The sequence below is a fragment of the Scyliorhinus canicula genome, chromosome 21 (assembly GCF_902713615.1).
Source record: "Scyliorhinus canicula chromosome 21, sScyCan1.1, whole genome shotgun sequence".
NCBI lineage: Eukaryota > Metazoa > Chordata > Chondrichthyes > Carcharhiniformes > Scyliorhinidae > Scyliorhinus > Scyliorhinus canicula.
Genome location: NC_052166.1, coordinates 38,445,278 through 38,460,302, shown reverse-complemented (window position 1 = coordinate 38,460,302; position 15,025 = coordinate 38,445,278). Strand labels below are relative to the sequence as shown.

The 15,025-nt window shown below is 44.6% G+C and overlaps 2 protein-coding genes across 6 annotated transcripts in view; both read right to left on the bottom strand.

The window, feature by feature from the left end:
• LOC119955639 (transmembrane protein 268-like) overlaps nucleotides 1-9,480 on the bottom strand; it is a 47,837-nt gene extending 38,357 nt beyond the window's left edge. For 4 of the 5 annotated variants that reach the window (XM_038782054.1, XM_038782057.1, XM_038782059.1 and 1 more), the window contains exons 1-2: nucleotides 9,358-9,480; nucleotides 1,132-1,241 (exon numbers count right to left, since the gene is read on the bottom strand). In XM_038782054.1, the coding sequence (XP_038637982.1) occupies nucleotides 1,132-1,241; nucleotides 9,358-9,454 (207 nt within the window). In that variant the 5' untranslated portion in view covers nucleotides 9,455-9,480. Of the gene's footprint in view, nucleotides 1-1,131; nucleotides 1,242-9,219 lie in introns of all 5 variants that reach the window. The other variant, XM_038782058.1, reaches the window with a different exon arrangement.
• Nucleotides 9,481-12,222: 2,742 nt separating this feature from the next.
• LOC119955523 (V-type proton ATPase subunit G 1-like) lies at nucleotides 12,223-14,540 on the bottom strand (the record flags this gene model as incomplete). The annotated part of the gene is made up of 2 exons (XM_038781794.1): nucleotides 12,223-13,444; nucleotides 14,433-14,540. Coding segments are annotated over 2 exons (282 nt in total), but the record flags the coding sequence as incomplete, so codon positions are not given.
• Between the last annotated feature and the right edge of the window lie 485 nt (nucleotides 14,541-15,025).

The following is a 15,025-nucleotide window of genomic DNA, read 5'->3' as shown; positions in this document are numbered from 1 at the left end:
TTCACGTTCGCATGGGGAGGGATGTAAACTGCTGTCAGGATAACAGAGCTGGTTCCGGGACCTGTTTGTGGCCAACGTACAAGAGGAAGAATAGTCGGGTGGCCAAGAATCAGGGGAAAATGGACGGGAATCAGGGGAAGGTAGCCGGGGGGTTTGGGGGGGGGGGGGGGGGGAATGGGGGGGGGGGGAGGGGCTACGGGTTCGTTATGGGGGTTTGATGGCTAGCTAAGGCCCAAAACCAAACTATAAATAAATGCCTATAAACATGTGCCTCGGCCATATTGGGGAATATAAAATATGTATGCCGGCTAAAGGGGGCGGCCACAGTTGTTATTACGAAGATGCTTACCTGTAATATGTTAATTTTTGCGTGTTTTTTTTCTCTCTCTCTAATAATTTGTAATTTGTTGGATATAAAATATGAAAACTCAATAAAAAACATTTTATAAAAAAAAAGGATAACGGAGCTGAACTCCCATGGAAGGTTGTAGGGGCGGCATTTTAGTGTCAGGTATTCTAGGTCCGGGGAGCAGAAACTCGCCAGTGTTGCTACATCTAGGCACCAGGAGGTGTTGATTAGGAGGCAGACCCCACCTCCCGTTGCCTTGCCTGAAGTCGCCGTACGGTCCATTTGGTGGATTGAGAAGCCCTCTGGTTGTAGGGCACAGTCCGGTGAAGCAGGAGTGAGCCATGTCTCCATGAAACAGAGCACACAGCAGTCCTTTAGTTCTCTTTGAAAAGTAAGTCAGGCTTTAAGTTTGTGCCTGCATGGGTTCTCCCCATGTCTGCATGGGTTACACCCCCACAACCCAAAGATTTGAATGTTAGGTGGATTGGCCATGCTAAATTGCCCCTTAATTGGAAAAAAAATAATTGGGTACTCTAAATTTAATAAAATGAATTAGATGATTGAGCGAAATTACTGCAAACGTAATACAGTGTGCTTTTGAAACCAATATGTACAGAGCTAAAGACTAAGTCACTGCCATCCAGCACCTGTTATATTAAGAACTATTTACTCACCTGTTATAAAAATTCTAGTCTTCCCACTTGTTTGCATCTCCCTGTGAAATGCAAATATTTTTAGATCATAGGCAAATAGGTTAGCATCAGATTAGGGAACTACTATACCTGAAATCCCAATCCTTCCAGTCTCCTAGCACAGGCATCCATATCAAAGCTCCGGGACCAATAATAGCCGTCACTGGTTAAAACCAGCATCACTTGGCCATTATGAAGCACTAAAACATGAAAAAAAATAAGGTGTCATCAACTGGTGACCAAAGTGAGTAACATAAGGAGATTTACTTATCGCTAGCCAACTAACCAACATACTTTACACATGAATGGGTGGACTCATCTACCTCGTTATTTAAAAATTAATCTGCATTTTCTATTAACCATCTGTTCTGTTCATATGTTCTGTACTCCTAAGTACCCCGAAGCATTAATTGGAATTACTAGTTGGAATTACCAGCTTAAAGTGTTGCAAGCCATCCAATCTCAAAACTGTCAATCTAGTGATTCACCAAGTTCATTCACCAACATAAATTGTAAATTGGAGCCACTTGAAAGAAATCGTGTGGAACGGCCGCAGGTGCAGATCTTGGTAGTTAGTAGCAGCAAATATTCAAACGAGAACTTTGTAGGCGAAAGTGGAGAAGGTGCCATGTGAACAGTCAATGGGTCAGTCAGTCCTAAGATTGGGAGACTTAACGCTTTTGCCAAACCCAAAAACTATTTCTATGAATACTACCACATATTTGTGTATCCAACTGTAAGAGATTGCAAAGATAAATGAGATTGCAAAATGGCATTTTTGTATCAGGACAGGTCCGTTTTCTATTATATTCAGACCTGCCTGAGAGTCATCGAGGTCTACAGTACAGAAAAGGCCCTTTTGCCCATCGCGTCTGCGCCGGTCAAAAACAAGCACCGAACTATTCTAATCCCACTTTCCAGCACATGGCGCATTGCTTTGCATGCCCTGGGATTGCATGTGCACATCTGAATGTTTCTTAAATGTTATGAAAGTCACTGCCTCCACCATGGTGTACATGCACACCAAGGTCCCTCTGACCCTCGGTGCTTCCCAGGGTCCTGCCGTTTCTCATGTATTCCCTTGCCTTGTTTGTCCTGCCCAAGTGCATCACCTCACACTTATCCAGATTGAATTCCATTTCCACTGATCAGCCCATCTGAGCAGCCTGTCTATATCCTATAATTGATGGCTATCCACCTCATTCTTTAGCACCGCAACAATTTTCATATCGTCCGTGAACCTTACTGATCAACCATCCTACATTCATGTCTAAAACATTTATATAAGCCACAAATAGAGAGGGCCCCAACACTGACCCCCGTGGAACCCACTGGACACAGGCTTCCAGTCAGAAAAACACCTATCACCCCCTACTTCCTGCCACGCAGCCAATTCTGGATCCAATTTTCCAAATTTCCTTGGGTGCCATAGGCTCGTACCTTCGCTATCAGTCTCTCGTGTGGGAGCTTAACAAAAGCCTTGCTGAAGTCCAAGTAGACTACTTCAAATGTGTTTTCCTCATCTACATACTTGGTCACCTCTTCGAAAAGTTCAATCAAGTTGGTCAGACATGACCTCCCCTTAACAAAACCATGCTAATTTATTCCTGTCCTTCCAAATGCAGGTTAACTCCACCTCTCAGAATTGCTTCCAATAGCTTCCCCACCACTGAGGTTAGACATACTGGCCCGTAGTTTCCTGGTTTACCCCTTCCTCCCTTCTTGAATAATGGTACCATATTGGCTATCCTCCAGTCCTCTGGCACCTCTCCTATGGCCAGAAAAAAATTGAAAATTATTGCCAGTGCCCCTGATATTTCCTCCCTTGCCTCACTTACGACATTGGGATACATTTCATCTGGCACTGAAGATGTGTCTACCTTTAAGCCTGCCAGACCAGTCAAACCCTCCTCTCTGTCTATGTTAATCTCTTTCATTTTCATCACAGTCCTTCTCCATGATTTCTATGCCCACACCGTCCCTCTCACGAGTGAACACCTAAACAATGTATCCATTTAGAACCCTACCTATGTCAGAATCCTCCAGCCCCACACACACATTACCCCTGTGCTCCTTAATGGTCCCTACTCTTTCCCCTAGTTACCCTTTTATCCTTAATGTATTTGTAAATCAACTTATGAGGCGCAATTCTCCCATTGGGAGACAAAGTTCCGACGCCGGAGTGAAAACCAGAGTGTTTCACTCCGGCATCGGAGGCCGCTCCCAGCTCTCTATTCTCCCACCCCTGGGGGGCTAGGAGCGGCGCCACGTCATTTACACGCGTCGGGCCTCGGCGCCGTGTAAAAGCGGCGCTGCGTAAATGACGCGGCAGGCGCCGTGTAAATGACGTCACCCGCGCATGCGCAGGTTGGCCTGTGCCAACCCGCACATGCGTGGTCGCCGTCCTCCCCGCGGCCGCCCCGCAAGAAGATGACGGATGGATCTTGCGGGCCGGCGGAGGAAAGGGGGTCCTTCTTCAGAGAGGCCGGCCCGCCGATCGGTGGGCACCGATTGTGGGCCAGACCCCTTTTGAGGCCCCCCCCCCGGTGCAAGACCCCCCCCCCCCACAGCCCCCCCCCCCAGCGTTCCCACGCTGTTCCCGCCAGCAGCGACCAGGTATGGACAGCGCCGGCGGGAACCTGTCGTGTAGGGCAGGCCGCTCGGCCCATTCGGGCCAGAGAATTGCCGCTCGCCCATTACAAATGGTGAGCAGCGATTCTCCCAGCGGCCAGCTGTGAATCGCGCCGCGCCGGTTTGGGGGGGGGTGGGAGAATTGCGTGCAGGTGCCGGGACGGCGTGGCGGGACTCGCTCGGCGCCCCGGCGATGCTCCCACCCGGCATGGGTGGAGAGAATTTCCCCCATGATTTTCCTTTATTTTACCTGCAAGTTTAATTTCATGTCCCCTTTTTGCTCTCCTAATTTCCTTTTTAAATTTCCTTTTGCATATTGTATATGCCTCTAGGGCTTATGCTTTTAGGGCTTCTGCTGTTTTGAACCCTCGATATCTGCCATAAGCCTCCCTTTTTCTTCTTATCCAATGCGATAGATCTCTGGATACCCAGGGTTCGCTGGATTTGTTGGTCCCACCCTTTTATGTGATTGGAACATGTTCTTCTCACTGTTCTGTCACAGATTCACCTAAAAGTGTCTTTTCCCAGTTCACTCAGGCCAAATCATATCTGATCTTGTTAAAATCGGCCTTTCCCCAGTTTAGGACTTTGATCTCAGGTCCACCCTCGTCCTTTTTGTAGAACACTCGTAGGACGCATGGTAGGATACAAAGCGCTCTATTAAGATACATAACTAAACTACCACACCTCAAGAGACCATCCTTCCCGACCTGCACCCAGGCCAAAGTTTTCATACTGTAAGGGGTAAGCTCTGCCCCCAATTACCTGGGGAGATCATACTCATTATGAATTCATGGGAACCGGATGGAGCACACTCCTTTATTTCCCAGGGGGGGTCATAACACTTTTCCATCACAATCTTGAATCTAATGGAGTTATGATCACTGTCTGCATACTTCAACCACTTGCCCGGCTTTGTTACTTAAAATTAAATTAAGGACCGCCCCTCTCTTGTAGGACCTTCTCCCTACTGACGTAAAAAGTTCTCCTGGATGGATTTTATGAATTCCGCTCTCTCTAAACTGGCTACTCCAGTTAATTTTGGGGCAGTTGAAATCCTCCACTATCACTACCCTACTACTTTTACACTTCTCTGAAATTTGCCTACATATCTATTCTTCTATTTCTCCCAGGCTGTTAGGTGTCTGTAGAATACTCCCGGCAATGTGATTGCTCCGTTTTGGTTTTTAAAATTCTACCCATATGGCTTCAGTTGAAGAGCCTGCTGAGATGTTGTCCCTCCTTAATGCTGTAATTGATTTCCTGCTCAAAATTGCAACACCCCCTCCTCTTTTACCTCCTCCCCTATTTCACCTGAAGATCCTGTATCCTGGAATACGAAATTGCCAATCCTGCCCCTCTCTTAACCATGCCTCAAAAGCATCATACCCCCATGTTTTAATTTGTGCCCTTAATTCATCTGCCTTGTTCATCAGACTCCTTGCATTAAAATAAATACCATCCAATCTTACCAAACTCCTTTGTGACTTAACTGATCTTGACATTCCATGCCTACCTGATACATTTGATGTCTTTTCAAATTTTGGCTGAACATCTATCCCTGCTGAAATTTCTCTCACAATTCCAGCCACCTGCCAAATTACTTCAAACCCTCCCCAAAGCAGGAGCAAAGCTCCCTGCAAGGACACTGGCCCCATTTTGGTCTGGGTTCAAACCATCCACCTTTTACAGGTCCCACTATCCCCCAAAATGGTCCCAATGTCCCAGAAATCTAAAGCCCTTCCTCCTGCATCATTTCTTGGGGAGGCGGTTGCACAATGGTATTGTCACTGGACTAGTACTTCAGAGACCCAGGATAATGATCTGGGGACGCAGATTCAAATTCTACCATGGCAAGTGATAAGAATTTAAACTCAACAAAATATCTGGAATTAAACTATTGTTGATTATTGTAAAAACCCATCTGGTTCACAAATGTCCTTTCGGGAAGGAAATCTGTCACCTTTACCTGGTCTGGCCTACATGTGACTCCAGACCCACAGCAATGTGGTTGACTTTTAACCACCTCAAGGACAATTGGAGTTGGGCAATAAATGCTGGCAGAGCCTGCGATGCCCACATCCCATGAACGAATAAAATAAAGCAACTTATTCATCTGGACTAACCTATTTCTATACTCACACACAGCACCGGATGTAATTCAGAGATTACTAACTCTGGGTCCTGTTTTTTAAATTTACCTCCTAGCTCTCTAAATTCTGCTTGCAGGATTTCATCCCTTTTTCTGCCTATATCTTTGGTATCAATGTGTACCACAATTTCTGTCTGTTTCCCCTCCCCCTTCAGTATGTCCCATTCAGTGACATCCCTGACCCTGGCACCAGGGGGTAAAACATACAATTGAGGAGTCTCTTTTGTGGCCACAGAAATGCCGGTCTGTTCCCCTTACAATTTATTCCCCTACAAGTATAGTCCTGAGGTTCATCCTCCTTCCCTCTTGTGCACCAGATCCAGCCATGATGTCACAAAGTTGGCTGCCACTGCTTTCTCCTACAGAGTCATTTCCCCCGATAGTAACCAAAACAGTATAATTGTTAGAAAGAAGGATGGCCATAGAGGACTCCTGCCTTCTTCTACCCTGCTCGGTGATCACCCATGCCCTTTCCCCCTGTTCAATCCTCACCTGCGGTGTGACCACCTCACTGAACGTGCTACCCACAACTCGCTCAGCATCGCGGATGCTCCACAGTGAATCCGCCCTCAGCTCCAGCACAGAAAATGTGGTTAGCCAGTAGCTGCAGTTGGACACATTTCCTGCACATGTGGCTGCCAGGCACAACAGCTATTAGATTCTAAATGAAAGATACCATGTAAACCGCTGAGTTTTTGAATTGAAGCTGGTCTTTATAACACAAGCAGTTTAATTACTCAGGTAGTGTGAACAATCTTCTGACGAATATACAAAGGCCTTGTGTGGTGAACGTATTGCATTAACCATTCACCATGTATGTCACTGTAACACGCTGTTGCCCATGTGGGCTCTACCTATGGACCATTGTACGGATATTTCCTGGACTGTATCATGTTGGTGCCCTTGTGGGTTCCGCCCCTGGCTCCACCCCTTGAGGAGAGGTATAAAGGGCAGCAGCCCTGTGTGCGGCTCTCAGTAGAGCAGTGGCAGCCAGGCACTGTTCTAGTCAATTAAAGCCACACTTTACATCTACTCTGTTTCGCATGAATTGATGGTCGCATCACCTTGTATAGACAGTGTCGCTACTCATCAGCTCGTCCAGTTTTGGAGAGATATATATACAATGTGAAGCATCTTGGTGATAGTTAAGTGCCATCATGGATCAGTGCAGTGACAGACTAAGATGTCCTTCACAGGAAGAAATGTTTTAAGCCCTGGGCTCTGGAAACCTCTCACTCGGCCTCATTGAGCATTAAAAACTTGGAGAATAGGAAGAGGAGAAGGGCCAGTCAAGGACAGTAGTGGGAAGTTGTGCGTGGAGTCCGAGGAGATAGGAGAGGTGCTAAATGAGTATTTTTCATCTGTATTCACACAGGTAAAAGACAAAGTTGTCGAGGAGAATACTGAGATACATGCTACTAGACTAGAAGGGCTTGAGGTTCATAAGGAGGAGGTGTTAGTGATTCTGGAAAGTGTGAAAATAGATAAGTCCCCTGGGCCGGATGGAATTTATCCTAGGATTCTCTGGGAAGCTAGGGAGGAGATTGCTGAGCCTTTGGCTTTGATCTTTAAGTCATCTTTGTCTACAGGAATAGTGCCAGAAGACTGGAGGATAGCAAATGTTGTCCCCTTGTTCAAGAAGGTGAGTAGAGATAACCCCAGTAACTATAGACCAGCGAGCCTTACTTCTGTTGTGGGAAAAGTCTTGGAAAGGTTTATAAGAGATAGGATGTATAATCATCTGGAAAGGAATAATTTGATTAGAGATAGTCAACATGGTTTTGTGAAGGGTAGGTTGTGCCTCACAAACGTCATTGAGTTCTTCGAGAAGGTGACCAAACAGGTGGATGAGGGTAAAGTAGTTGATGTGGTGTATATGGATTTCATTGATAAGGTTCCCCACGGTAGGCTATTGCAGAAAATACAGAGGCATGGGATTCAGGGTGATTTAGCAGTTTGGATCAGAAATTGGCTAGCTGATAGAAGACAAAGGGTGGTGGTTGATGGGAAATGTTCTGACTGGTGTCCAGTTACTAGTGGTGTACCACAAGGATCTGTTTTGGGGCCGTTGCTGTTTGTCATTTTTATAAATGACCTGGAGGAGGGCGTAGAAGGATGAGTGAGCAAATTTGCAGATGACACTAAAGTCGGTGTTGTGGACAATGCAGAAGGATGATACAAGTTACAGAGGGACATAGATAAGCTGCAGAGCTGGGCTGACAGGTGGCAAATGGAGTTTAATGCAGAAAAGTGTGAGGTGATTCATTTTGGAAGGAATAACAGGAAGGCAGAGTACTGGGCTAATGGTAAGATTCTTGGTAGCGTGGACGAACAGAGATATCTCGGTGTCCATGTCCATAGATCCCTGAACGTTGCCACCCAGGTTGAGAGGGTTGTTAAGAAGGCGTACGGTGTGTTAGCTTTTATTGGTAGAGGAATTGAGTTTCGGAGCCATGAGGACATGTTGCAGTTGTACATAACTCTGGTGCGGCCGCATTTGGAGTATTGCGTGCAGTTCTGGTCGCCACATTATAGGAAGGATGTGGAAGCATTGGAAAGGGTACAGAGGAGATTTACAAGGATGTTGCCTGGTATGGAGGGAAGATCTTATGAGGAAAGGCTGAAGGACTTGAGGCTGTTTTCGTTAGAGAGAAGGTTAAGAGGTGACTTAATTGAGGCATACAAGATGATCAGAGGATTAGATAGGGTGGACATTGAGAGCCTTTTTCCTCGGATGGTGATGTCCAGCACGAGGGGACATAGCTTTAAATTGAGGGGAGATAGATATAGGACAGATGTCAGAGGCAGGTTCTTTACTCAGAGAGTAGTAAGGGCCTGGAATGCCCTGCCTGCAACAGTAGTGGACTCGCCAACACTAAACGCATTCAAATGGTCATTGGATAGGCATATGGACGATAAGGGAATAGTGTAGAGCCACTTTAGAGGGGTTTCACAGGTCGGCGCAACATCGAGGGCCGAAGGGCCTGTACAGCGCTGTAATGTTCTATGTTCTTGGAGCCACTCAACCAGACCATAATTGATTCTCTATCTCAATGCCTTACTCCAGCGCTCTCCTCATATCCTTTGATGTGGAGACGCCGGCGTTGGACTGGGGTGGGCACAGTAAAAAAAAAATCTTACACCAGGTTAACGACCTACAGGTTTGTTTGTAATCTCTAGCTTTCAGAGCGCAGCTCCTGCCTCGGGTGAGTGAAGAAGCTGTGCTCGGAAAGCTAGTGATTCCAAATAAACTGTTGGACTTAGGTGTTGTAAGGCTTTTTATTGCGTCCATACCGTTTGGCAAACGATTATTGTTACATTTTACGTAGTTTGAACAGGCATCGAATAATCGAGATAAACCAGTTTTTAAAAATAAAAAAATAGATTTAACCAACCAGCTAACGAAACAGTGTTGAAATATCCAAGGGCAGACAGTCTTACTCCTGCTGCTCAATCCCATGTTCCTGATGTGGGGTCTCAAATACTGGTTTAGTGGCATTCGACAACCGCGGTGGAAAGAACAGGGACCTGACCTTTCAGCCACTGGCCGGCGCCGTCCTGTTCTGCTGGCCCGCTGTGAGGAGCCTGGGATGAATGATATCGAGCAGCGAGCCCCCCTCCACAAGCCATGCTCTCGGACCCAGTAATGACCAGACTAGCCCGTCTCTCTCAGCGGCACAGTCCACTCACTTGACCCTCCCACCCCTGTGACTCGGGCGAGCCCACTCCTTCATCCACAAAATAATACATTATTATAATTAAAAAATAGCGACTATAATTTTTTTTTAAACCGTCTAGGTTGAGATTATCGTAGATCATATATTAACACGAGATGGCTACCTGGAGAAGAGATCAACTTTTCAATAAAATGCTTCAAGTGTACTGCTATCCAAACTGCTGGCGGAGAATGGAAATGTAGTTGCTGCTCGCCGTTTGCAATAATAATAATCTTGATTGTTTTATATAGGATTACAGAAATGGCCATTCGGCCCAACCATTTAATAATAACAATCTTTATTAGCGTCACAAGTAGACTTACATTAATTTCATCCCATTTGTTCTCATCTATATCGACCATTGTTCTTTTCAAAAATCCAACAAGGGGCAATTTAGCCCTCTACATTTTTGGGTTGTGGATTTCACCTGAGGATCACCATACTTCAGGCGAGGGGCGAGATTGAGAAGCTTCATGAATAACCCGGTTTATTAACCAAACAAACAGCGATCCCGGTTCTTTCTTCCTTTGGTCCCTTGATTTGGCTGAAGGAAAGTTCTATCTGCAGCACAGTGGGTAAACTCTCTTTCCTGCAATAAAACCAGAAAATGCTGGAAACACACAGCAGGTCTGGCAGCATCTGTGGTGAGAGAAACAGAGTTAACGTCCGGAGTCTGGATGACTTCTTCAGAGAAGCCCCTCAATGACTTCTCTCTTTTCTCACTTTTGCCTTTGCCACTTGACCACTATGGTAATCAGCAGTTGTTTTTCTACTTTTCCCCCCTCACATTCAATAAACTTCTACCCTTTTAAAATATCGCTTTAACTTCAGGGGTCGTAAAGTACATAGAAATGACTGTATACAGTAAAACCTCCAAAGACCTGACCTTTAGTCCAGAGCCTATGTCTATCCAGACTCCCAGGCACCAAGGCTCACAACAAACCTAAATGGAACAAAACATTTTTACCTCAACACACAAATAAAATATAGAAATTCAGCTTAAAATTATGCACTGTTCGTAACAATGGCCAAATCCAATCAACTATTCTTCAAGTGCTGTATGCTATTAGATACAGCACGTGGGCGACGGTGATCAATGGATTTAAGGGGGAAGGCGGGGTCAGGCTATTCAGTTGGATGATCAGCCATGATTATAATGAATGGCGGAGAGGGCTCGAAGGGCCACCGCCAGCTCCTATTTTTGATCCAAGTAGGTGACACCTGGGCGTGATTCTCCGTTTTGCCAGTACTCGGGGGTTTCCTGACAGCGTAGGGCTGCCCCATAATGGGAAACCCCATTGACTGCCGGCGGACCGGGGCAGAAATGTGGCGTGGCGGAGAATCCAGCCCCCTATTTACTCAAAAGTAAAGCCCCATAAACTGGAACAAAATAGTGCTGTTGAGTGAGGGAGGCATGTTTTCCAGGACAGTAGAAATATTCTTTGCTGTTCTTGAAATGTGTTACAGGATCTTCAAAATGCAGCTTCAAAGGCAAAGTGGGCCAGTTTAATTTCTCAACAGGTCACCTCTGGCAATGCAATAATCCTGCAGCATTGCAGTTGAATTGAACCAAGGTGATTCAAATTTATTATTTTTTTTCTACTGGTGTCATTCGTTGATAGGGCTTGCCACCGAATATCACTTCAATGCTCGAGGCAGAATATTTAGAGTAAATGCAATGGAAGCAATTTATCTTTTGCAGAAAATCAGCAAGCTCACTGATGTCAATTTCAGTTGGAGAATTTGCCAACATAGTCAGTAGATAACGTCCAAAATAGAAACTTAAATCTCTTGCTGATAAAGCTAAATCTATCTTCTGTTCGCTGTAGATACAATTCATCGCCAACCTCCCTTCTTCCTATTACTGTGAGTTAACAATGCATCCTTAGTCTCCGCCCCACATCAACATATTCTGATCCATTAAAAATAATCAACGCGAGACAGTTTTTGTGAGGAATTATCATGGTTGCTAGATGCACTCAACGAGATTTGTGCTAACAGATTGCAGACGTTTGCGCCTTGGTCATGTTATTGTTTTAAAGTGGAGTAGACTATTGTTACTCAGTGAACAATGTTGATGGAAAGCATTCAACAAGACATGGTTCTTAGGCTGGCGTGCTAGAGGCATAACAGTGGATTGGTGCTGTTGTCACTTTCTCGTTTGCTTTGTGCAGCTTTATAAACAACCTCAGGAAAGGTTTCCAACAGTTTTTACGTACTATGTATACTGACACTTTTTTAACAGGAAGGACAAGAGTGCAGCTATTCTAACTTTCTGATAGTGAGAAATGATAATGTCACAGTGATGGATTAGGAAATGCTTTTGTGAATCTGCTCTGCAAGTACTTTATTACAGAACTACAGAGGTGGCTTGATGCTGAATCAAGGTATCTTTTATTAGATGTAGGAGGAATGATAATAACATTTGGAATAAAAATCAGTAGTTTTGCTGATTTTCGCTCTCTGCCCCTCAACCTTGCTGTGGTGTAGTTGCATGGACACTGGCAATTTTTCCACAGAATCATGTAAAGCATACACTTTCACGCTGTTTGCCTACCTGGGGTAATCAATCATAAGTAACTTGCTGGACATATGAGGTGGAAGGACAAATACCAGTCTAAATAACTGCCATTACCAGACCCCACAGATTTGATCAACAAGCTAGAAATCACATTAAAAATATTTACTGAATTATCTTTTATTCCACACTAGTGAAGTAACAGATCAACAGGATAAAAATCACTTGCACATTAATGTACATGATATACATCCTGTGCACAAATAGACTTGAACCACAAGGACCAAACCAATTGTAGATTCCTGATGAAATAACCAAAAATCATTTCAATTTAACCATAACAAGTGACCTTGCGGAATAAAAATAAACCTCAGTACACAATAAGAGACAGTGATTTATTGCTACAGATTTATTGGGAGAAAGATGGTTATTTTCTGAACGCAAACCAAATTCCAGAAAACAAAAAGGTAACAAGCAGCATAAGTCATAGCTAGATGCAGTTCGAATGGAAATATAAAACTGTGTCCAACCTGTGTGCTATATCATACTGCATAACTAAAATCAACACAAAACCTGGAAAACGTTTGAACCATGAACTGCTAAACAGCTGTAATTCTGAAGAAAATACTCAATTGGGCAAAGTTCTTATTTCTGGATTGGATATTAATGACATGCAGACAGACACTTTACCAGCAGGTTCATATACACCAACTATTTTGGACAATTAAACTATTTACAAGTGCACACGACCTTTGAGGCTCACAGTTGCAACTTGGGTCCACTTCAAAATTAGATCCAATTAAAGCAATAAATATCCTGCATTTAATTTTAGAAAATGTCCAGCATATCCCATTGAGATCCAAATATTTTTCAAATACACACAATTATCGGTTACTTTTCTGATCTGTCTCCTCCTCAAAATTGCCTTTCACTTATTAAAGGTTTAAACTCCTCTCCTTTTTGTAAATAGTAACTCATTTACAGTTATAGCACCTACAGTTTTGCCTGGAGAATCTAGTGGAAAAGGAGTACTTTGTTTCAATGTTGAGGACACTTCACAGTAGGAACTCAAACTGCTCTTTTTTTCAAAATCATCTGATGCAGATTTTATTGAGATGTTAAAGTGCTGCACAAATAAGGAGTTTACATAATCATGGTAATGTCACAGAAGATTGCTATCTCAATGGTAGTTTGATGCATTAATGTATTAATCTAACCATTAATGCGAAAGTTTACATGGATTTCTGGCTTTATGTCACAGATCAAGCAGAGAAGATCATTCAAGACATTTTCCTTGTACTGCTCGTAGCTTGTCCCAATTCTCTTAATTTTCTCTTCAGTGTCTTTGTCTACCTCAGTTGCTAAATTACCATGTGATCCAAGTGCCTGTAAAGGAATGTTAAAATGTCAAAGTATAAACAGGACGCATACTGGACCCTTTCAATTAGCAACATCGTCCATTAAATATTAATCAGTAATTCCTGTCAAGCATCAAAATTCGTGAAAACAAGCTGCTCAAAGTCTCACTGAATAATGTTAAAAACGTCTTGCACCATATGATATCAATGACAATCATCAAACAGAACTTGGCGATGTGAATGGCATGCAATGCAGAACCACGTCACATCTGGTTGAAGACACTGGTTTTGTCAGCCACCGACTGCATTACAGTGCTATATACACATCAAAATCAACAAAACCAGCCCCATCTTCAAGCCTGTACTGTGCCACGAAAGCAAAATCAAGTACTGAACCTCACATTCGGTTTCACAGCAAGGCAATTGAAGGTAACTGATTCCCGCAAGGAGATCAGAGTGGGGCAGCACAGTAGTTAGTACTGCTGCCCCTGGTTCGATTCCGACCTTGGGTGACTGTGTGGAGTTTCCACGTTCTCTCCATGTCTCTGTGGGGTTTCTCTGGTTACTCCGGTTTCCTCCCAGTACAAAGATGTGCAGGTTAGGTACATTGACTATGCTAAATTGGGGTTGGGTCTTGATAGGGTGCTTCTTCAGAGGGCTGCTGCAGACTTGATGGGCCGAATGGCCTCCTTCTGCATTGTAGGGATTCGATGATTAGCAATCATTAACTGAAGCTCAACAGTTGGATTTCTCAAGGAATGGCAGTGTGGCACTCAACCAGAAAGCTTCCAATTTCATAAACCTTTATTATAACCTACAAGGTTACGATATACAAGCCCAGAATGGGAGAATTTGCAAAAGAGAACAAATAGGATCGCTAACTTAATTGTTAGGCGTTCAAGATTTTAATTGTTAGGCCTTTTAGATTTTAGCCTTCAAGACTTTCAGATTTTAACCTAACTTGCCGCAATCTTTCCAGTTCACACTAAAACAGACAGTATGATTTTACCACGTACAGAATTTTCCTTATCTTTAAAGTCCTTTTCTCTCTGTAGACGATACTGCTCAATCTCTGCCTGAGCTTCCTCTTTTGCTTGCTTCAATCTGCGGTTTTTCCCTGCAAATTAATAACATTTTAAATTCCATTGAGACAGTAAAACAAAAATAATCAGGTGAACATTGAAAAACAGAACTTTTAGGTAGGTTGAGTGAGCCACCATGTCTGCAAATTTGTTGATCTTGAATGCTCACTACAACAGGATTTATGCGAAATGTAACGCCTGAGTGAATTCAGATAAACAGCCATTCCACAAAATGTTGCAACAGTTATCAATTTATCAAATTCACTCGAGACATGGAATGACCACTAGCGTTGCAAATGACCCAGGATCCAGACAGAACGGGGGGGGGGGGGGGGGCCCGAGGAGGGGGGACGGGGGAGCCCGAGGAGGGGGGGGGACGGGGGAGGGGGGGCGCCCGCCCGAGGAGGGGGGGGGACGGGGGAGCCCGCCCGAGGAGGGGGGGGGACGGGGGAGCCCGCCCGAGGAGGGGGGGGACGGGGGAGCCCGCCCGAGGAGGGGGGGGACGGGGGAGCCCGCCCGAGGAGGGG